Source organism: Ambystoma mexicanum, chromosome 6q, assembly GCF_040938575.1.
Source record: "Ambystoma mexicanum isolate Mex_15411 chromosome 6q, UKY_AmexF1_1, whole genome shotgun sequence".
Classification (NCBI taxonomy): domain Eukaryota; kingdom Metazoa; phylum Chordata; class Amphibia; order Caudata; family Ambystomatidae; genus Ambystoma; species Ambystoma mexicanum.
The window spans coordinates 215,758,144-215,782,034 of record NC_090937.1 but is presented as its reverse complement, the minus strand read 5'-3'; the positions used below and the strand labels follow the sequence as shown (position 1 = coordinate 215,782,034).

Genomic DNA, 23,891 nt, shown 5'->3' with positions numbered 1-23,891 from the left:
TGTCAACTTTGTAAACTTTGTCAGCAAGTATAATCATCAGCTGAACAGAATCGCGTCTGTACTCTTCCTCCGTGATGCTGCAAACTAAAATGTCATCTACGTATTGCAGCACAACGCTCTCTAAAGCTATATTCCTGAAGTCCATCTGGATGTCACGACCTTAGCCCCAGGCCAGGGAACTCGGGCTTCCTGGCCCACGCCACAGTATTTTAACAAGGCCCGAAGGGCCCAATTCTGCCCCTCTCGGGTGCCCTAGAGTCAGTCCTGGCGCCGTTGGCATCAGAATCCCATGGCAGGTGTGGATTCCAATGGGCAATGGACAAACATGGCTGCCCCCACTACGATTAATGGGGAACTGCAACAAGCAGTTTAGCATACTGGGTGGGGCCCGCCCCGAAGGAACCTGGGATACCTGCTGGGCAGGCAGGCGCTTTGCGTTATTCTGCTCCTCCAGCGTGACGTTCACCGGGTCCTGCTCAGCATCTTGGCTTGCACGGGCAAGAGAAGAACAAGAACATCCTGCCCAGTTTCCAGCTCTGCCATCCATCCGGACCCTTTCTGGATCTTCGCTACTTTTCTCCAGCAACATCCCTGGGAAGAAGGACGAGAATAAGACATTAAGTAAGCTTACTTACCAAGTTTTCCTGGAAGTCCACCGCCACTCGAACATCGTCCATCCGGCGTCTGGTTCCTTCGACCACCATCTTCCAGGATTCCTCCCGCGACCTGCAAGGAACAACAGCACAGGTTAGCCAACTTTCAAGGACGCTCATAGCGCCGCGCCTTGCGCGCCTTTTGCCTTCACAAGCTCAGGCACCTGCATCAGCTCATCTTCACCATCATCCCTTCGGCATCTGCAATAAAAAAGGTGAAGGTTATTTGGGGCATCTACAATTACAGACATTCATTCTTAATACGAAAGACTTACCTCAAAAGTGGAGTCGCAGCCGGTCTGGACTCGAGGCACACGCCAGTGAAGTAAATCGGCGGTACTGTGCCCCGCGATGACGCACCCCTGCCCAGCATGGCAGGACAGAGAGCGCACCTTAACGGAAACCAAGGTGAGAAAAATCCCAAGGGGAACCGCAAGGGGAGTACGGGTAGGTAGGCCTCGAGGGGAAGGGCAGTAGCTAAAACCCACCTCCTGTCTTCCAGAACTGTCCCTTGGCAGCACAAATCCCAGAGAAGGTGCAGTGTTCCTGGAAGCGTCCAGACCTGTCAAGCAGCGTCCCTGTGGATACAAGGTGAGTGTTACACTGGAGGACTCTGTTAAAAATTGATGGGGACTCACAGTACCCCTGGGGCAGCCTAGTGCTTTTTAATCGCACTTGTCTAAAAGTAAACAATGCCAAATCTTGTGAGTCTTTGTGCAATGGGATTGAGAAAAATGCATTTTTCAAGTCAATCACCGTGAAATATCGTGCATCAACAGGTATATTACATAGAATTGTAGACAGGTTCGGGACTAGAGGGAACTCGGCCTCTACAATTTGGTTTATCGGCCTCAGATCTTGTATTAGTCCCCAAGACCCCCCCTTTGATTTCTTAATAGGATTCTCTGACGTCACCACGATACCTTGGTCTACCATGGCGGAAATCATCTTGAAAATGCCTTCATCTGCCTCTCTGGACATGGGATATTGTCATGCTCAAGGTAAAATTGCTCCTGGTTTCAATTTAATCTTCACTTCCCCAACTCCTTTCAGTAAGCCTACGTCATAGGGGATAGTAGTCCATAATGAAATTGTCTCTTTCACCATATCTTCATCAAAATATTCAGGACGCTTCTTTGCTAGCATCATTCTCTGTGGAACTTCTCTCTTAATCACCTTGACCCAAAAAGTAATGCACATTTCAAATATCACAAAATCGTCAGATATGTCATCTCCAAACAAGTCCTCATCAGTGACGTCAGTCACTCTGCAGCCTTACTCAATGGCAATTGTTGTGCTTCATCATCTACCTTTATCATCGGTTACATCAAGCAAAGCCACATTTCCCCGGTCTAAAGCTGCTTCTATGTCTAAAGGGAAAATTCGCCCCTCCTCTTCGTTCATGGGTATCTGAGGTCTAAATAGAATCTCTTCTGGTATTCTCATGGTTCTGCCTACTAGACCTGGCAGCCATGTTAACAAAAACCGTATCCCATAATGGAACACTTCAGGTTCCAACGGTATCGCTCTAGATGCTGTTTGCCTAGTGTATGCCCTGATCATTTCGCATACGTTTAAATAATGCATTCCCGGTGTTGAGCATACTATGCCATCGTTTGTAAATGAAATGGTCATATTCATTTTTGTTATCTCGTCCTAATATGTTGACAGGTGTTTGCCTCGAATAAAGCAGTGGGACTTTCATATGGCATTCTCCTATGGAGACTGGTAATTCTTCTGTAAAAGGACCATGACTCGTTGCTCCTGCAAAGCCCTGAGTAGTCATCGCATCTCCAGACATTGAAAATGGGCCCTTCCGTATACACGAGCGTGTTGCACCCGTTTCCACTAAGAAGGAAAAAGCTTTGCCGCCTATAATTACGTCTACCCTTGGCTCATGATGAGGATTCGGCGTAATAGATAGGACTGAACACATCAGATCTCCCAGGGAGCTGTCCAATTTCGGGTACAATCTCACTCCATCACCCGTGAATGGATTTCCTACATCAACAGTAACACCTCCTATTCTACGTGTCATTGAAGGTTCTGTGTTCGTGTTCTGCTGAAGTTGCATAGGAGATTGCTGCGATTGTCCTTGCGGTTGATTACCTGTTACTTGCTGTGATTACATGCCTTGCTGCACTCTCTACGCTTGCTGCTGCACTGTTTGGTCTTGCGCAAATCCATTTCCGCCCTGCTGCGAATATGCAGGTGGATTTGGCATTCCCTTTCTTGAAAACTGATCATTCTGTACCATCCTTTGGCTTCTACACATACGACCAGCGACGGTAACAGAGACAAAAACACACTACTGAAAAGTGAACGGCAGCTTATTTTCTTGGCCAAAAGCTCTGTCACTGGGCTAAACGAAAAACTAGACTGGACAGTCTGAAGCTCAAAATACAGGAATTCAATTTAAACAGCTGGAGGCATGCTGTGCTTTACTGATTTACACGTGGTCTGCAACCTTTTTGTTTAATTTGTTATTGACCTCTAAGCCAGATTGCCTTATGATTATTTATTCTCCCCAAGGAATATTTTTGCAATTCCTACGAACTTACTGTCCCATGTGCCTATTTCTAGCAAGAGACCGGGATTGCTCGGAAGAAAAGATGAAAAGAAAGAACACAAAAGAATAAGAATAAATTCCCTCGCAAGGGTGATTAGTAAGCCTGTCTATATTTGACTACAGATACCAGCAGCCCTGGCAACATGGATAAACAGGCACCATGGCTAAACAGGCACCATGGCTATTTGTAGTTATAACTTTAGCAGCCGGACAACAGAATGCCTGCGCTCCGAGTTTGACATAAAGATGATATGGATATGGCTTTATGCTTAATCAGTCCCCCAAGAGTGAGTACAAGATGTGTTTGTGTGTTTTTTCTTAAAACTATAAACTACAAACACCAGCAGCCTTTTGGCCTACCCAGCTGACCTGCATGAAACTACATAGGTGTACAACATCGTTGCTGAGCAACAGATGGTCACATGGAGGCTAATCAGGTTTAAACAAACAAGACCCACACAGACAGTCGAGATTAGAGCACTAGAGACGCTCTGCTTAGCCCTTATCTACAACTTCTGTTGACGAATGGTGTGGATGTTGCGATCTGCGGTTCCACAATGAATGAACGGTAAGCAAAATGCAGACGCCGCCCCACTCAGTTACGCGTTTGTAGTGCATTGGGTCACACTTACACAATGGTTAGGTCGGGCTAAATTGTATTGCAGTGGACAGTTTCTGGAGTAACTATGTTGCTCTAACCATTCCCTTTGATTGTTTACAGGGGTCGCAACATAGAAGGAGCCTTAGATGGATGAGCTCTAACAACACTGGATAGCCGCTTACTACAGGCCAGCGTATTCCTTTTTTCATTTATAACGCTGGACATACATGGAAACGCACACAGGTAAAGATCTTTGTTGCCTGTTGAAACAGACGCAGTTTTATGAACCTACATTTCCAACTTGCTACTCCTGTCGTGACAACGCAGTCTAATAATTTTCTGGTGTATGTTTCCCCAACTCTCTCTTATTTTTACAGTCTGCACCGCAAACCTGCCGTGACACCTTTGATGTTTTTGACGCCCTAATCGACTAGACTACTAAACAGTGAATCTGCGTAAATTGATTTAGGTAAATGCTGCTTTGCGCTTACTGCTACTTCTACCGCAATAGAGCTCAGCCACTGATGGTCAGCCAGCCTTTTTGATGTGGTTCGCTCTGTTTGACTCTTTTCATCTTTCTTGTCAACTATCAGAGTCAAACTCAGCACCAGCCACAGAGGCCTATACGGCACCACTTGCGTTCAAACTTTACGTGGTTCTTAAAACATAGCATTAGACTCCATCTCCATGCAACTCCCCACCGAATTGAGAATTGGTGAGTGAAGACTTGCATATATTTCTCGTGTGTCATGAGGGCAACATGGTCGAGTTTGGTTTGTAAGAACTGAACTATTGCAACCATCTGCCTGTTTGTTGTTGCTCTTAATAAGCAGATTGATTTGTGTATTATATATATTTCAACACTGCATTGTCTTGAGTGCTAAGCTTTACAGTCAATTCCTGCTGTAGTGTTATCTGACAGTGGATTGACAAATGTTCCCTCCTCTTATCTTGAGATATCAAACAGCATTTTGATCATTTTTGTGGCTGTAGAACATTAAGTACTCAAATAATAAGGTTGATAGTAATAATCAACCCTTCTAATCGATGGCTAATTGACTAGCCTTTTAGGATATGCGGCTCCCTATTTACCTCTGTCTTGTCTCCTCCACAGGTGCAAATACGCTGTCTCTCTATTTGACCGAGTTACATGGGTCGCTGCAGCAGGATTAAGCTGACTGCTGCCATACATGTTTTGGAAGGACCGATATTCTGTGCATAGACCTATTGTCTGATCTATCGTGTTGGGTCTTGAATATGAAGATCATTGTGCTTTTCTATTTTCCATGTAACACATTGCTAAGTGTTTGCAGGCTTACAAGCGCCCTGGAGAATTTCCCCTGATTTTAGTGCATGAGAAGGCGTGAGGGATGAAACATGTTGGGCTGAATGGGAATGGAGTGGTATGTTAATGAATGGATATTTGTGATTTTAGCAAACTTTCGGTCAACCACCAAAACTCTCGGGTTGACTGATTAGCTTGACTTTATTGACTGGTCAAGCCCGCAAACCTCCTTTAATTTGTTTTTTTTCCCTGTGCGTTTACATTTTTGTTAAACTAACAGAAGATGCAATGTATTTTGAGTTATTTTTGTTGTGATTTCATAATTTTAATGTAATTGAATAAAATTGTATATTTCTCTACTCCATGTGTGTTCTAGCATTTGATTGAATTTTCCTTTGCTAGACATTTGGTCACCACACAGCTCTCTATTGTTTGTTAGTCGAGTTCTTTCCTCTCTGTGTAGTAGAGAGTAGGAGTGTTCCCACCTGTGGTCCAACACTGCTCACCAGCACATGTTGTGCATTTTTTATAGGTTTCACCTATCTTGAGGTTTTGCTATTGGTGCAGCAGTATAAAAATGTTTTCCCCTTACCTCCTCTTTGTGTTAAAGCTGTCATTCCACATGTACATCATACAAGCGGCTGTCTCCCCATCTGCCCATATTGCATGTTCTGATTACCATTTTGAATATTCTGGAACTCTCCTTGATTATTCTGCCAATATCCTTGATTACCTTGCCAACCTCTCCCTCGATATCCCCTTCCTTGTGGAGCATATCCATTATTTGTCTGATCAAACTGTCTTTGGTTATTTACTTGTGGCATGTGCACTGCCTGCTGCAAATTTTATCTGCCTATGTTAGTTAACATTGCCCCTTCAATGGGATACTTGGATAATTTTTTCGGAACTCATTTTGCTTCTTCACCTTTTCGTGCGTCGTCCTTTTTGCGATTCTTTTCCTACAGAAGTCTGCAATAATGTGCAATGGTTAACTGGATTTCCGACCACGGATTGGCTTCAATCCCCACTAATTTCTTGAGCTGTTTCTGTACTTGTTCTGGCAGCCCTTGGCATAATATATGATAAAATACAGGTATAGACTTCTCCAAAGCCTCCCGTGTTTCAAGCGCCCAAACATCTTGAAAACTTTGAATATAAAGCAACGGGTCCTCTCCTTCCTTCATTTTTCTCATCATTATAGCTCCCATATCGCACGTGTTCGGATATAGCACTCGAAGCGCTTTGCAAATTGCTGCTCTACAATTGTTAAACGGTGCTCCATCATGTGCGGTGTTGACTATAGTCACACCAGGGTAACCTGCCTGTGTCCATATGTCATCATCTAGCTCACCAATTATGGCGATTAGAAGATCTTTAATATGCCCTTTAGCTAATGTATTCCCTCCCGTCATTTTTTCTAACTCATGTATCCATTTTCCAGCATCGGAAGTTAAATTTGGAAGTTTACTTTTTAAATTTTCACTGTCCATCTGGGGCCATGGTATATATTGTGGCCTGGCCCCTCCCTTTTCCAACAAGGGGAACTGTGAAGCTCCAAACTCATTTTCATCTCTCATCATTTGTCTATCTACCGCTGGAGTAATATTCCCACACCGCCGTCTACCTGGCAATGATCTTAGCCTGTTTACATAAGGAAGGGACTCCCCCAAACCCTGTCTGATCATGGGGTTGCCCCTTATATTGGTCTGACTGTGTCAATTGCTCTGGTGCCCTAGACAGGTATTTTTGAATCTGACCATCTTACTCCCTTATCCATAGGCGAACATCCCTCTGGACCACATATATCACTTCTCTTTTCCCTCAGGAAGGTTTCCCTTTCTTCGTCTGATACTTCTTGTGCCCAACTTGTGCAACTTCTCTCATCATCATCTCTATTTAATGTTAAGAAAAATATTGGGGCGAGGGTTTGATACAATATTACTATGGGCTATTTTCCATTTACAAAATTGCAATGATACTGGCAGCGAAAAACCTCCAAAACGAAGAAACCACCCTCAAACGTTCCTAATATGTGAAAATAGCAAAATGAGGTTCAGAGATAATATTCGCGCACAGTATACTCTGTTGTTTAAACAAATATAATTTCCAATGTCCATTAAGAAATTAGTCGATCCTTGTGCATATTCTTTGATACAGGTCAAATGTGTTTATTCCATATAATTAAGAGAACAGGCGACACGTGTTTCAACCAGCTTGGTCGCTGTCAAGGCTGTGTAATAACATGGTTGGCAATTAAACAAAATTATTCCAAAAAGGAAAATAACGGTGAGTACATAAAAATATATGATATCCATGTCATACATATTAGAAAGAAAAAAGATTATATGATAAAATAAATTGAACATACCACACAGGATGTTGCAAACGTATGGGAAACCCACATCATGTTAAAATTAATAGAAAAGAAGGAACATATTCAAATAATGATCACCATTGTTATCACATCTTGAGGAACAACAATCTAGCAATGCGTTGTATATCTTAGAATAGAGTAAGAAACTAACTGTAGGTATGAGTCTTATACTCATGAATCATAGGTGGAAACTCTTGTGTGCAGAAACACAGATCCAACCTTGTGCATTAGTCTGTATAAAGATCGCCTTGGGTGTTATAGAATTGATATAGTGTGCATATTAGACAAATGCCGTGCGTGATAGACATTGAAATGACAATAGGGATAGTTCCCCTTGATGCAATAGGTGTGATTAACAGACACATTATCCAGGTAGAGAAATTTGTGAATGATCATTGTGGGATGCTTACCCCAAACTGGAATTCAATCGTTAGAATTCTGAAAAGTGAGTAATGGGATCTATTATAAGCCTTACAATGGCCTCATAAAAATACAATAGTCCAAAAAGAATTTCAATATGATTTCAGTGGAGAATAAATCAGCATACCTTAAAGTATTGAGTCCTAATCTTATTGTGTAAAGTAGATGAAGCTTGTACTTCAAAATGCAGTTGCTGTTTGAAAGCGAATGTTCAACTGTCCTATAATAAATTGAAAAAATTGTGCTCATAAATACTGAAACACCTCCCCAACTTGTGTTGGTTAAATGTTGGTACTTTTGAGATAGATGGGGATGCAGATTTTAATCATACATCAATAATCAAGATGACACAAATAGCTTGGCAAAAGTTTGTCTGTTTTAATGGAAGTATCTAAACCAGGGAGTACAATGAACATCAGCAATCGCTCGATACTCTGACTCTAACTACTTCATAAAAAAGTTGGGTTCTTATACCCATAATTGGTCATAACTGACGTGTTGACCTGTGTCATTACCAACGTCATCCTACGTGGCAAACTACAGAAACCTATCGGGAAGTGGGATTGGTGGTTCTAAGTGAATAACTAAATATAGGTTCTATATCTGTATAGAGGAATGGAGAGAGGTAATAGGATAGTTAACATCAGGTTGGGCAATAAGCCCTCCCTTCAAAATGACCACTATGAACATCACTAAATGTACGACGTGTTGGCTAGTAACCCCCGTTAGCACTTTTCCACCTATGTGAGCAGCATGCAGACTAAACAACCAGGTGCGGGTGAGCTTGTCTTGATACCAGCCTCCCACCAATTAAAAATGTCATTCATCCCCACCTCAATGGTCCAGGGTCAATTAGTACTTTGAAGTTGGCCTTGAGTCTGTACTGGTCTCTGAGAATTTTTAAGGAGTATGGGCACTATCCAGCTTCCGTGCGTAGATGTGATCTTCTTATCCGTCCAACTTTCTTCCATCACGTGACTGGACACCATGAAATTAAGCCTTTCTGTGCATTTGATTTTATTTTCGAGAGTCTTCTGACGTCTTTTGTTTTTACTTGACCTCTCTGAACAGGAGCTTCTGTTCTTTCACATTAATTGTATCTAATGTCATCCAACTCCAGTTTGATAAGACCTTGGCTTTCTTGGCTTAGAGAACTCCTTAGCTGAACTGTATTCTGTTAAATTCAATTGCTTTTCTCAACTGTGACACTAGAATGGGGCCTTCGTTGTTCAGCACTGCGTTATACGTAGTGAAAACATCCATACTTTTCTTGTCCATATGAATCTATGAGATATGTATGTATATTTTGGCAATCTAACTGCAAGGTTAAAAAGCAGGTTGCTAGTTTCTTGATTACTTTGCTGCTTCCGTTTTCTTGTATTTGTACGTTTTTAAACTAAGTATCTTCATCAGGTTTGTGGCATAAGTTTCTTCACCTCGATCCCAAGATGTCACTTATCCTTGGTATTTCTTTGTTCTTTATAAAACGTCTGCCTCTCTGGTCCGGTTATCTTTCTATCTGGTTGTCGATTCAACTTTGTATGACGACACCATTCATCCTGGTTATTCAGTTTCTTTGTTTCATCAGGAATCTCATTCAAATTGCCATCATATTGTCTTGGGTGTAAGTATGGTTTCCTCAATGGGTACTTTACCTCCCATATTCTCTTAGGTATAGGTATCCTTATGGGTACTGCACAAAGCCCGCACTTTTCTCTTTGCTGGTTCACCTGTTCAGTATACGTCACACATTTCAGTTCATACGTTTCAGGTAATGTAGGCGGAGCAGGTGGAGTGGGAGTACTTGGCTCCTCCTCTACAAGAGTTTCAGTAGTAGAGAAGGTGAGACAAGGTGCTAAAAGGACGCATGTTATGTATATTGTAAAGCATGACCTTTGTGGTCTCACACAGTACTTTGCAAAACTGGCAAACTGTGTCAAGGTGAAAGGTGAAACCATCATATGGTACCTGATTATTGGCAGCTGCCCGGTCAAAAGGCAGTATTTAAGCCCACAGCAATAATTCTAATGAAACGCAATCTCACATTTGCCCTGGAAAGTTTGCCCTTGTGAAATGTTGGTAGCTGGACTTGCTTCAGTGAGATTTCCTTGTGTGTGCTAATAGAAATGTATTTTGATGTTTCCAGGTGACAAAGTCATCCCTGTATTTCTTCCGCAGTGCAATGAATGCGCATGCTGCAAGAATCCGAAGACGAACCTTTGCCTAAAAACAGAGTCAGTTACTTTGGATTTTTAAATCTCTCATGGCGATTTATTTCCAGATAAATGTAATTTCAGTGGACCATGGCAATATCTCGCTAACCGAAATGTCTGTTTACTACACAGCATTGGCAGCTTTAAGGGGTTGATGTCCGATAACAGCAGCAGGTTTTCCTGCAAAGGGAAGTTGATCCACCACTTCATAAGCACCAGCACCTTCACCGAGTACACAGTTGTGAATGAAATTTCAGTTGCCAAGATTGATGTGTCAGCCCCACTGGAAAAAGTCTTCCTGATGGGCTGCGGCTTTTCCACAGGATATGGATCTGCTGTTAACGTGGCCAAGGTATGACTGGCATGGTAACTCAAATCATGTGTGTGACACTGCTACACCAGAACAACTACAATGTGTAAATGCATCATGTAACACTCAAGTCGTTTCAAAGCCCTCAAGATGTTTCAAGTCATCCATGAGTATCACCGCTAGACCCGCTTTAAGGCCCATTTAGAGAGTGCTTTATCTCTCTGTCAGAGCTCTTTCAGCAGTATGTAGAAGGGACCCAGTGTCAATTGCCCGCTTCCTGGTGCAGGAAGAGGGCGTCATGGAAAATGTCTTCTTATAGTGGTGGCCATTTTGTAGAAGGTAATGCAACTGGGTACGTCGGTGAGGGAGTTTTCAAATGTTGCTTTTAAGAACGTTTGTTTCCATGCTGTTTTTAAATTGATGTTTTCCCCCTTTTGTTCTGCATTACAGTGCGTTTAAAGAATATAGTCATGAGGATTACAATCCATAACAAAAAAAGTCTCCATAAAATAGGGAGTGTCTTTCATTATGCCAGTGCATATTAAGTAAAACTTGCAATTTTCTCCAATACTATCTCATAATAGTAATAAATACCTGACATCGTTGTAATTATGTGTGCTCTGTTATAACATTTCTATCCAGTGTGCATTTAACTTGCGTGAGACAAGTTTCAGTTGTGCCATTTTGTCAGTACATCATCTTGAGTTACTCTGTTTCATGTTATAGGCAAACATTTTATGGGGCGTGGCCAGCACGCATGCAATGAGGACGAGCACTCGTGGCGCTCCTGCCCGAGATCCTGAAACTAGTGGAATTACTCAGTAAAAACTTCACAGACAGCATTGGCAATCACATTTGCGGAAAGGGGAACCCCCCCCCCGACTCGGCCCCACTCCGAAACGAAATCGGACCTAACAAAGTCTTGAACGGAGCGGAGGGAGAGGCGCCCCCCTGACATCCAAGATGGCGGTGCCCGCGCGCTCGCTGCCGCTGATGAGACTTGGCGCTCCTGAACGGAGAGGTCACGCCGGGAAGGAGAGGAAATACTCTCACCTGCCTGCACCTTCTACACCCGCTGAGCGGTGCAACGCTTCTGGGCCTGAGAGGTGTTGAGATCCGGAGGCTCCCTGCAGCAGAGGAAGAGGCGGACCCTCGGACAGAGGGATAGTGGACGGAGACTCTTTAACGCCGCCTGAAGCGGGAAAAACGAGAGGCCCTCGTCGGAGAAGGCGGACGGCGGGAGGCGACCGAATGAGGAGAACTGGGGCTCGGTGATAGCTCCCAGCGTGACCCACGAAGCGGAGGACACCCGACCGCGGTGGGAGAGGGGCTCGGCCTGGGACAAACAGTGAGTCACGGAACCAGAACCTTCTCAAACACGCTGTTACTCCGTTAATAGACCTGGGGGCAGGCTGGGCTGATCAAGTGGAGCGTAGGAAGGAACAACATTTGGGTAGCCCCTTAAACCAAGGACCGGTACGACAGAAGCACCAATCATTTCCTGCAACAGACTAGCACAACGATAAAAGGCGTGTGAACTCGCACAAACTTCAAGCACCAAGCTCCCAGACTGAGCACCACACAGGGACCTTCCCTGGCTCACGCAGGACAGGGGGGAACGAACACATTCAGAGAAAGATCCAACCATCTTGAAGCAGTGGATACGCTCACGAGAACCCTTGCAAACTCCACCTAAGTCACGGCTATTTAACACGGAAAAGAAGTAAAGACGCCCGACCTAGGAACATAGAAAGTGCGGGGTGAAATCCCTACGGAGGCCCGTCGTGACGGAGGGCAGGTCCTCGAGCCGGGCCCCTCTTCTGCGCACAGCTACTCCGACAACGGACTGGGTGAAACGCCTGGTCGGCCCGCTCCACCAGGGCCCAGCAACGGCTTGGTAACAGCGAACCTGACACCGTGGCTTTCGGGGACAGCGCCTCGGAAACATCACACAGACCCCCTGCGTAACGCAGACGGAGGGCTGCCTGGCACATCTAGATTGAGATTTGCCCTCAACCACGAGGACAACACCTCCCCAGAACCAGAGACAAATACCCACGAAAGGGCCCCCAGGGGCCACTACTTCCACACAAGACAAGGTGCACTGTTGGCTCCCTGAACATATATAACGCCTGGCCTGCACACTGACCTAAGGCACAAAGTAAGCAAGAACACTGGCACTCGCACAACTCGATGCTAGGGCTGACCCAGGGACTAAGACCAACTGATCATAAAGGAGTCTATGGACTAAAAAGTATCCCACTTAACTAGCGCCAACTACTGAACCACCTACTGCGTGAATAGGACAGTACACTGGACCTAAAGGCAGAGATGCCCCCCCTAAAGCAAAGACAAAACTATCAACGACAATGGACTCCTACACGACGGTCAGGCCCAAGCAGCCGCTGCAACAGGACCCCGATCCCAATCCAGTGTCACCGGAGCTGGAAGCAGAACCTAAAGACACTCTAGTCCTCCAAGCTATTGCAGCACTAAGCACCTCTATTGAAACTAAAATAGAGGAAATGAGGGCGGACATGCAACTTATGCGCCAGGATGCCCGCAACCTAATGGAAAGAGTAAATACGAATGAAGCTACCCTGCGAGACAACGTTGCTAACACCTCAGACCTGAAGTCAAAGGTAACAGAATTGGAACTGAAAGTAACGAGGCTGGAGGCGAGATCTGAGGATGCGGAGGGGCGCGCTCGTCGCAATAATGTTAGGATCTTGGGGGTCCCGGAGGACATGAAGGGCTCGGACCCTAAAGACTTTATAGAGACGTTGCTCTTACAAGAAATGGGGGCGGGAAACCTCTCCCAGGGGTTCTCAGTGGGCCCACAGATCTCTTCAAAAGCATCCCCCGCCAGGGTCGCACCCGCGCCCGATAATAGCGAAAATCCTCAATTTCCGCGATAGGGAAACAATACTTATGACACTCCAGAGAAGGCGAAGAGATCAGAAGACAGGACTCCAGAATAGTCATATACCCTGACTATACCCCCACGGTATACCCCCAGCGAGCCAGAAATTCTTTCATACCAGTGAAAGCCAGGCTACGAACACTTAACATAAAATACATGTTGCTATACCCATCTCGCCTTAAAGTTTTATACAAAGGGAAGGCAATCTTCCTAGAGACCCCAGCGGCAGCAACCATGTGGATGGAGCACAACAATCTAGCGGAGAACGGAGAGGACCCACAGAAAAGCAGATAAAAGAGAAGTGAACGACAACGAAATGAACACCTATGGAAGGTCCCACGCTGGAGATGAGACGCTTAACCAGATACTACAAAGGACCGCACTGCGAATATAGCTATGTCGGGCAGGACCACAAAGAACCACGAGCAAATACACCGCTGACACACCCCCTCAAGGAAAGTGCAGGTCAAATGCCTACACACTACCCGCACCGAAAGGCCTGCAGAGGCCCAGAAGGCTCGGGAGCCCCTGAGCGCTGCAAGTTAGAAGCAACTGCTGGGGGCAGTTTGCAGTTAAACGTTTTTGGTTATTCATTCATTCGGATGAAAGTTATAACAGTTGGTAAGTCTCCAGAATACATCGACACGGAAGAGGGGGAAAGGGCTGGGGAGGAAGACACTATGTGGGTAACCTCCCTACAGGACAGCGTAACCAGCAACTCCCAACCTAAAGTAACATGGCAGGGGAAGTAAAAATAATGACATGGAATGTGAGGGGTCTCGGCCCCTACCTCCGAAGGAATAGAATCAAGTCATACTTACACAGGAAAAAGGTGGGAATAGCGCTCTTACAAGAAACGCACTGCACGGCGATATCTATGGGCACACTTCAGGAACATTGGGGGGGACAGGGATTTGGAACTGCTTACTCTAAATATGCTAGAGGGGTATATACATGGATTCACCCCCAACTCCCTTTCCGACTATCCATATTTGTTAGCGATCCAGAGGGCAGATATGTGATTGTATGGGGTCACATCGAACAGCAAGAGCTATGCATAGTGAACACTTATCTACCTAAAAACAGCATCCCCGCCTACTTGGCCTCGATGTACGACATAACCACTCCACACAGAGACAGCCTCTTCATCTGGGGTGGGGATTTCAATTGACTGCGAGACCCCACACTGGACAGGTCGTTACCACCGCCTACTACCACTATGGCTGCCACGACAGCGCTAAACACGCTGATAGACAGGCTAGACTTGGCTGATATATGGAGGGAGCTTCATCCCCACACACAAAACTACTCGTACTTCTCATCCCCACATGGCCTCCATACAAGGCTGGATTACATCTTTGTTGGTAGAGAACACCTATCTCAGATGGAGGGAGCAGAATACCTGGGAAGGACAATCTCGGACCACTCCCCCCTAATAGTAAATTGGAACCACACTGGCCCCAGGCCCCCCATCCCTATGATGCGCATGCCAACAGCGGCCCTAATGGACCAAGCATTCAGAGATGAGCTGCAGGACACGATAGACGACTACATAGAACTAAACAAGGGAAGCGTAGACTATGTAAGCACGGTATGGAGGCTTTAAAGATAGTGACCATGGGAGAGGTCCTGGCAAAAACAGGTGGCATCAGAAGATCGCTACGCGAAGAATTAGAGCAGGGCGAGACAGAGATTGAGAGGCTTAGTGCGTACCTCACAGACCCACAACGACACGAAGACAGACTTAGAGCACTCCGCGAGGAATGCTCGACCACTTGGGGCAGGCTTGCTAAGTTTGATTTTGCTACCAGAACAAACAGGGCACACACAGAAGCAGACAGACCTAGTAGGCTCCTGGCCTGACGCTGCAGGAAGGAACATCCCAGACACACCATTACCCTGATCCAAGACGAACAGGGCAACACATACCAGACCCAACAGGAAATAAATGATACCTTTAAGAACTATTACAAGCACTTATACTCACACGAAATAGAAATATCTGGGGACCAAATAGCGGATACCTTAGAAGAGATAGGGCTACCCAGGCTCTCCCCAACACAGGCCGAAGCACTAGAGGCAGATATTAGCACAGAAGACATTGCCGAAGCGATTAAAACACAAGCTACGGGCAAGGCTCCCGGGAGCGATGGGTTACCCTCGGAATTTTATAAAACTTATAGTTCCTCCCTGATACCACTCTTACATGAGGTCTTCCAGGAAATATAAGAACGAGGTATCTTACCTGACAGCATGAGGGAAACTCTAGTAATCCCAGTCCTTAAGCCAAACAAGCCGGCGGAGCAATGCGATTCATATCGCCCGCTGGCTATGCTCAATCATGATGTTAAATTGATAACCACAATCCTAGCCCAGAGACTGTCCAGACAGATAGGGGATATTGTACACTCGGATCAATGTGGGTTTGTCCCAGGCCGGAACACGACCATGAACTTACGCAGACTTCAACACATCATTGCACAAACAGACGCAAGCACTGAACCCTACGCCCTGTTATCACTGGACGCCATCAAGGCATTTGATTCCATATTTTGGGAGTGGCTATTAGCGGTCCTAAAAGAATTTGGGTTTGGCCCACGATTTATCAGGTGGATCCGAATACTCTACACTGAACCAAGGGCACGGGTAAAAACTGGGAGACAGTGTCAGAAGTTTGGGAGATATGAGAGTTACCCGGCAAGGCTGGCCACTATCCCCCATGCTTTATATATTGGGGCTAGAACCCATAGCTATTTATTTTTGTAAACAATTTTTTGATGCCGGAATAAGGCTAGGGGAGATAGACCACATAATTTCACTTTACGCGGATGATGTGCTTCTGTACGTCAGAGACCCGCATCTCAATGTCCCAACTATGCTGGAGGTTCTTGACAACTTTTCCAAAGTCTCAGGCATAAAATTCAACAAGGCAAAGTCCTGCCTATTCCCACTAGCAGGCCTTAAAGACAGATGCTCGGAGGAGCTCCCTACACTAGGGATACAGTGGCAGACCACCAAGTACCGCTATTTGGGCATCCAGATTATGCACACTCCCCAACTGATGCACGAGCATAACACAAATGCAGCAATACCCGCACTGCGCAGATCAATGTCCTTCTGGGCAAAAATTGAGAATTTCGATAACCAAAATGATTGTCCTCCCTAGGCTCCTGTATAGGTTCCAAAATGTGCAGTATTACATCAAGAGCCCGTTCTGCCGCCTATTTGGGTCAATAACTCGAGAATTAATTTGGGGCAGGGCAGGCATAGAATAGCACACTCCACGCTAGTCCTACAATATGCTCAGGGTGGAATCCAACTCCTGCATTTCGAAAAATATTATCTAGCAGCCCAACTCAGCTTTGTGTCCAAATGGCTAGCTGACGAGAACACATCTGAAACTCCCCTTCTACAGTCCCTGATCTCTCCACTGCACTGAAAGAACTTGTTCGGGCGCCACAACACCAAATGAGCGACACACCCTTTATAGCCACCCTGGGTAAACAAATTTGGCAAAGAACGAAATCTCTAAGAAACCTAACACACCTGTACTCCCCAGAAATACCAATGATTTGGGACCTGTGCAGGTCAGACACAGACTTGTTATACCTCAGGGTCTGGGAGATGAAGGGAGTTTACACGTGGGGAGATCTATACGAAGAAGGTTCTTTTAAAGAGTTCAGCACACTACAGAACATGGACGGGATACCCAATAGTCAATACATGTGGTATTGGAAGATACGCGAAATAGCAAGACACAAATGGGACACCTGGCCAGAAGAACCCGAACCTGATCCCCTCACAACTCTATTATATAACCTAGGCGAGGGACAGAAACTGGTCCCAAATATACGGACACCTCAATGATAACCCCAATCCAAACGGAGAGACCCTGAAAAGCAAATGGGAAACAGACACTGGCAGAGACCTCTCGGAGGGAGAATAGAGCAGGGCGCTAGCATTTCCCAAGGCCGTATCAAGGAACCACAGATTCCGCTTTATACAACTAAACGTCCTGCACCGGACATACCTCACTCCACACAGGCTTGCAACATTTAACAAGAATGCAAGCCCTAACTGCCCGTGGTGCAAAGCGGACAGGGCTGATCTCATACATATGTTCTGGGAGTGCAACACACTGCAATCCCTATGGGCAAAAGTCAAGTTGACATTCGAGAAGGCAGGAACCTCCAATTACAGATGGACTCCCGAAGAATGCCTTTTAGGTACGTACCCCAGACCGGCCAAACTTAAACATCGGGTGAAATTAATGGACCTTATGCGCCTCCTGGCTAAAAGACATATCGCCATGTCCTGGAAAAAGTCAGCGGGGCCCAGACATAACGCCTGGCACAGCGAGCTTATCAGATGGATTAACGCAGAAACTAGGGCGTGGGAAGATAGCGTTGCCAGATCCACCGATGAGTCCAGCTCTACCCTAGAAGCATGGAAGGAGATAGTTAGAACAATAATCTACCGCTCAGACGATAAACCCCCATGAGCAAACACTATCTGGACCATGCAGAACTGCAGAAACTTAGAAACCCACGAGGGAGGCCCCTAAACACCTAAGGAAATTGCTGCACTCAAGAATCCCCCCCCCCCTTCCCTATAGCACCCCCTACTGCATACTTGGTAAATGGATGATGAAGACTGGATAAGGAGACAGTCATGTTAATGTTATCAGGTTACTGTTTACTGTTTAGAAGTTCTTTCTTCTTCTATCTCTTACTTCCTCTCTCTCTCCCCCTTCCCCTCCTTTTTTACCCCCCTTTTTTTTCTCTCTTTTTCCCCTTCTTTCCTCTTCCTCTTTCTTTTCTCTCCCCCCTCACCTTTGTTCATTATTATACTATTCCAAAGAGTTTGCATTGTATGGCATGATTGACCTGCCAAGTGTCACTGTTTTTATGATAAATGCCAATAAACAAACTTGAAAATAAAATAGGCAAACATTTTATCAGATCATTGTCTTTGTAACATAGTGTACTTGTTTTCCATGACTATACACAAAGCTGCTTTGATTATTGCTGGGGGCCAGTGTCATGCATTTTGCTAAAATAGCATGCAGTATTTCTTCTCAGTGTATTGTCTTGCACATAGACCTCACATTGATAAGAGGAACACTGCAAACATTCCGAAAATGCGATCAACTAAACTCGAGATGTTCACTTTTCACGAAAAAACAAATATACCCATATATTTGTAGATGGCAGTAAGAGCATTGTAGAAATCTTTTGCGCAAAGTAAGGTGTAATTTGTAGAGTGATGAACTTTGTATTACCAAACTACTTTATTTGGACAAAGTATTTGTACCTTACCTTTGGCATGCCCGACGTTTGTAGAGCTCCGCTGTTTATGGGTACTAGCCTTAACTCTTTTTAAAAACATACCTTTTTCCACTGATATGTTTCACAGTGCTGCGGTCTGCTACAATTAAGGTGACATGACACGTTCTTGTCCATGAAAATTCAACAAATTCAGCGTGAAACAAAACAGGCTAGATCTGAACACTCATGCCCAAATCTGGCGCATTTTCATGAACGTTTTCATGCGCACAAACATTGTCGGAAAAGAAATGTGTTTTCCATTGTGTTTTTCATAGACCTACAAAATAACACAAATCTCAGAACAGGCTGTTTGATTTATGACAATTTTGGTATACCCATAGCCCTTACCTTTTGATTTATGACAATTTTGGTATACCCATAGCCCTTACCTTAAACTGGTGCACACCACAAAAACTTTGAAAATCAGATCAGCCAAAATTAAGTATTCAAAGGTTAACAAAAAAAGGATCATATTCGAAAATGCAGAGTAGGCTCAGAGGTACATCACAAAATGATACAAAAGTAAGGATTAACAAAACACAAACAAGGCACAACAGAACAGACCACAAATTAAGCATGATAAGGGCTGACACATGTGTGAATCCAATTGGATGTGGCTGTAATCATTATGATAAATAACATACACCATACCCTAACTCGGGGATGGATCATATTTAAAGTTTAACATGCCAGCAGGACCGTAAACTCTTAATTATTGGGTTTTGGAACAGGGCTGCATATCTTAAATGCAGGCCCTGCACTGCAGGGTCTTGGCTGTCACTGCAGCTGTCAAATGGGAACGTGTGCCCTCTGACCCTGATCTGTGCCACTGTAGAGCAGGTGCTGCAGATCAGGATACAAATGCATCAGGGCACAGGAGTACACTATGCTTTTGGCATAGAGTTTATGGAGAGGGGGCCCTGGTCAGCAGGCCACCCTCTCTTGGAGAGATGTACTCGCATCATCCTATTTTTTAATAGAAGTCAAAGAAGCCAGGGCTTCTACACCATTGCCAGATGGCAATCCGTCACAGTTATTGCATTTTTGGTCAATGTTCTTCTGCCACCATTTGCAGAGTATATGATTCTGTGAACAAATAATGAGCTGTGATTAGTCTGACTAATGTGCCCTCAGTGCTCAGAGTGCTCAGAATGTATTTTACTGCTTTTCTGGTTTTTGCTGTTTGCACTAACCTTGATGCTGAGGCTCCTTATTGTGGCCCTAGCTCTGGTCCTTCAAGGTATTCACTTTACTCATGCCTCATATACAAAAGTAATGATTAAGATGCATGTGCTATGGCCTCCAAGTGCACGTATGCAGTTTGCCTAGGCGGCAGAATCTTGACACAAGATGGCTGCTTACAACGCCCCTCTGGATAATGTATTCCCCCTCCCCAGTAGTTGGGACATTGGTACCACCTCAACAGCACCCGCTGTTGTTCAAAAGCCTGCATGGAATGGACACAACATGCACAGATGCTGATACACCAAGGCAGAGGTCTTCTGGGTGCACCCTGTTGAGCGTGGTGGCATCATATTGTGCCACTTTAAAACTGTTGTTCAGCTATGCCTAAACAGTGATACATGGATATATACGCATATATCTTCACTCATGTCTGAAGCCATTCCTGATAAACAACGGGAAAGATTAGCCATAGCTAAAGTAGGCCATTTTGCAATCTCCATCTGCCCAGCAGATGGCATTTTTGTACTATTTCTTTTGTACTGCAATGGTCAGTCGGTGGGCAAATATGACCCATTGTTTGGTGCTTTATGACAGTGGAGACCAATTATATTTGATAAATCAGGTTGAGGAAGGGGTTTCCTGCAAACAGCCAGATGGACAGGAAAGACAAGTGTAGGTTTCTTAAGTACAGTGTGTAGTTACACATTTTTACAGTATATGCCGGCAGCATCTTCAGAAGGTAGGGTTCGGAATCAAGCATATGAAGAGACCACGTACATACAGCTCAGCAGCCCCTTCTGTAGCTGAGAGGTGCCATTTCACAGTGGTCAATAGACTCCCGTTTCTTTAGGGATTTACTGGAGACCAGGGTGTGAGGAATCCTAGTGGTGAGGGGAAAGGAGCGTGAAAGAGTGGAAGTGGGAGGTAGCTCATGGTAGACAGGTGAGGTTACCTTCAGGCAGGCTTGGGATCATGTAAATAGGTGAAATAACATTATGGGGATTACAGATGTAGTCATATTAATGAGTTTATTATACATATCCATGTGTAGCAGATCCCTGAATTCAAAAAGTGCACTATGGATGCAGTGCTGTGGCTAGTGAGACAAAGTGACATCTGCTCTGCAGATGTGCAAGGATGAGCAGCCCTCACACTTCTTCGCCTCTTTTGTAAATATGATCAATGCTTTTCAGTTCTGTTTACTGTATTTATGATAGATATAATAATGATTATTTAAGATAACGTGCCACTCCACTAATCACCACAATTCATGAAAGGTGTGTTTGATCACCTAAAAAAAGTATTTTCTTACAGTCTAAACTATGCCTAGTATTTGAAGTTTTCCTACAATAAATGAGTACAATGTGAAGAAAATTTGCAGCAGTTTATTCATTTTATGTCATTGCTTACGTTGTTAATAGTTTCAATACTATCACCATTTTTATGCAAGTGACACTTGTGCATAATGGCGTGCCCCATTATGCATTCATTGTAAGCCAATTTGCAATGTATCCATAGTCCGTGAAAAGAAGTGCTGCTGGCAGACGAAATAAAAGGGAAATTGAAGTAGGCAGCACTCTAGGTGAAATTGATGCAGCGTTAGATATAAAGAAGTGATAAATGGATACATTCTGAAAACATTTAAAAAGACTGTGACCCTTTAAAAGAACACGCCAAGACGACCAAGAGCTTTGTTATTCGACCTGTCGGGGGAAGGGAAAATGGGAGGGGGGAAAAAGTCATGTAAGACGCCAATAGCTGGATGGAAGAAACATGTAAAAATAATTCTGTAGCATTATTGGAATTCCTGTTTTCGCTATGTAACTCTGAGATCATAATTGTGTTATGTAATGTGACTTTCAATTTAAAAATGTTAATAAAACCAAATTTACAAAAAGAAGTGATAAAAGCTGAAGAGTATATGGATGGGGTATACCATAGGAGAATATTCAGTCGACGGCTGTGTCATACAGGCTAATGTAGGTTTGTCTGCCCCACCCATTGTTAGGGAGAGTTCTCCCGAATGGCCAATTTCCCTTACCTACGCAGTCCCTCAGCAGCTTTGCTGGATTTCTAGGATTGTTTTTTCACCTGGTAAGGAGTGTGAGCCTTTTTTCCCACTCTTACATGTGTTTTGATGTGTGTGTTTAACATTTTCTTGTGTTCATAGACTGTGGAGCCTCCCCTACTCCATAGGCATCATCTTTTTACTGTGTGTTACACAGCACCTTCAGTGCAGTGACACAGGGTTGTCTTTTTCAGACTTCCCAACTCAGACTCCATTTTCTGGGACTGACTACTGTCTCCCAGAACATGTAACTTTATTAGTCTTTTTAGACTCACAGACCCAGTGCAAACTATCTTACATAGAGTTCTGTAAAGGGTTAATATCTATCCCTTTTTGTGTGTTTCTCATGGAACATTGTTTTGTTCCCTTTTCATTAAGATTTCACTGGTGGCATTGGTAACTACCCTATTTTGCCTACCGCGGTTATTTTAAATAACCTTGGTATTGTTTTAGGCTATCTTAGTAGCCTCGAACTTAAACTCGCTGGACCATATACGTTTTTATATGGTTCCGGCTGGGTTTATTCGCTGTTTCTTTTTGTAAAAGTCTTTCCCGTGTTTTACTCTGCATGCCAAACCAGGTTTGATTCCTTTGTTTGCCGACCTTTGGCGGCTTCTGCACAGAAGCCCTCCTTAGGCGCCTGAATGTCTGAGGGGGACAAGATGTGAGGGAGGGGTTTGAGACTCCCTGAACAGGGTCTCCTTGGAGACCCAATGTCACACTCTGGTATGATTGGCTTGAGGTGACTGTCCCGGCGGGACAGCCACCCTGCTGTGTGATTGACAGCCAGGCTGTGTGAATGGGGAAAACTGCATAAAAAGCAGGTCCCTGGGACTGAGAAGGCAGAGTCGTCACTGGATCGAGAGAACCGATGAGAAGCTAACAGAAGAGGACCTCTACCACGACTGAACCTCCCGGTGAAGCCCTGCTGCGGGTCTGAATCTCCAAACTTCGACGACAGGGAAGATCTGCAAGGAACCTTCTTCCCTTGAGCTGGCGGGAACAATCAGTTCGCCAAATTGCAAGCCAGGCCTCCCTCCTCTGGTTGAATTTGCTGTGCACAGCTACAGTGAACCGGATAGCCAGGAGGAACGGACCCTGCTTGGGTTTTAAGGAGTGCACCTTTTATTCCTTGCTTTGCTCCACTGCTGGTTTCTTCCCTGGGCAGTGCAGGGCCCTCCAGTCTTCCTCCTTCTTGTCAGTCCGAGAGTCGCTTCAGGAACCGTGAGCCTGCAGGACCTGCCAGGAACGTCTGCCTCAGCTACAGCATTCTTCTGCTCTAAAGGTACTGTGCTAACCCAGTGGTTCGTTTCGTCCAGTCGCGGTGGAAGCATGTAAAATCTTTCACCAATCCGAGGGCTTGTCCTTCTTTCTTCTTTAAAGTAACTTTTCGTCCAACCAACTTTGTTCTCAATTCTTGGCAAAGACTTAACCGCAAACTACTCTGAACTGTGTGATCCTCTGCAGAGACTTTGGTTCATTGAATTTGGCCCTGGCCTCTTGATTTGATTTCCTCACCATAGTTCCTTTTTCCAGATTGCCCTGCTTACTTACTTGTTGGTGCTGTTCAACTTTTGTCTAACTTTCTTTCCCTCCCTTTTTATAACTGAAGTTCCATTTTAATCACACTTCATTTTGAGCCTAACTTGTCCAGAATCTATTGGTTGTGGTGTAGTGCATTAGGATCATGATTTTTCAACTGCTTGATAATAGTGAAATGTTTAATAACTGATGTGTAAATAAATGTATATTCTTTTACTCAGAAACCTTGAGTGAGTGTTTGTTTAAATCATAGTAATTGCTGTCCTTTGTGTAACTATTGATACTGCTCACTTTACTCTTGAGATAAGTCTGGTTTCTCAGCCATCGCTACCACTTTACTGTGTAGTACAGGCTTGTACCAAAGGTGAATTTGTACTGCCACTTGTAGTCCTAATTGTGTCTGGTGTTCCCAAATTCTGTC

General features: G+C 44.6%; 1 protein-coding gene across 2 annotated transcripts in view; it reads left to right on the top strand.

Annotated features, from left to right (window-relative positions):
- The window catches only part of LOC138515895 (alcohol dehydrogenase 1-like), a 309,712-nt gene that overhangs the window by 171,496 nt on the left and 114,325 nt on the right, over window positions 1-23,891 (top strand). For both annotated transcript variants that reach the window (XM_069630656.1, XM_069630657.1), the window contains exons 5-6: window positions 10,049-10,136; window positions 10,248-10,467. In XM_069630656.1, coding sequence (XP_069486757.1) covers window positions 10,049-10,136; window positions 10,248-10,467 — 308 coding nt within the window. The remainder of the gene's footprint in view (window positions 1-10,048; window positions 10,137-10,247; window positions 10,468-23,891) is intronic.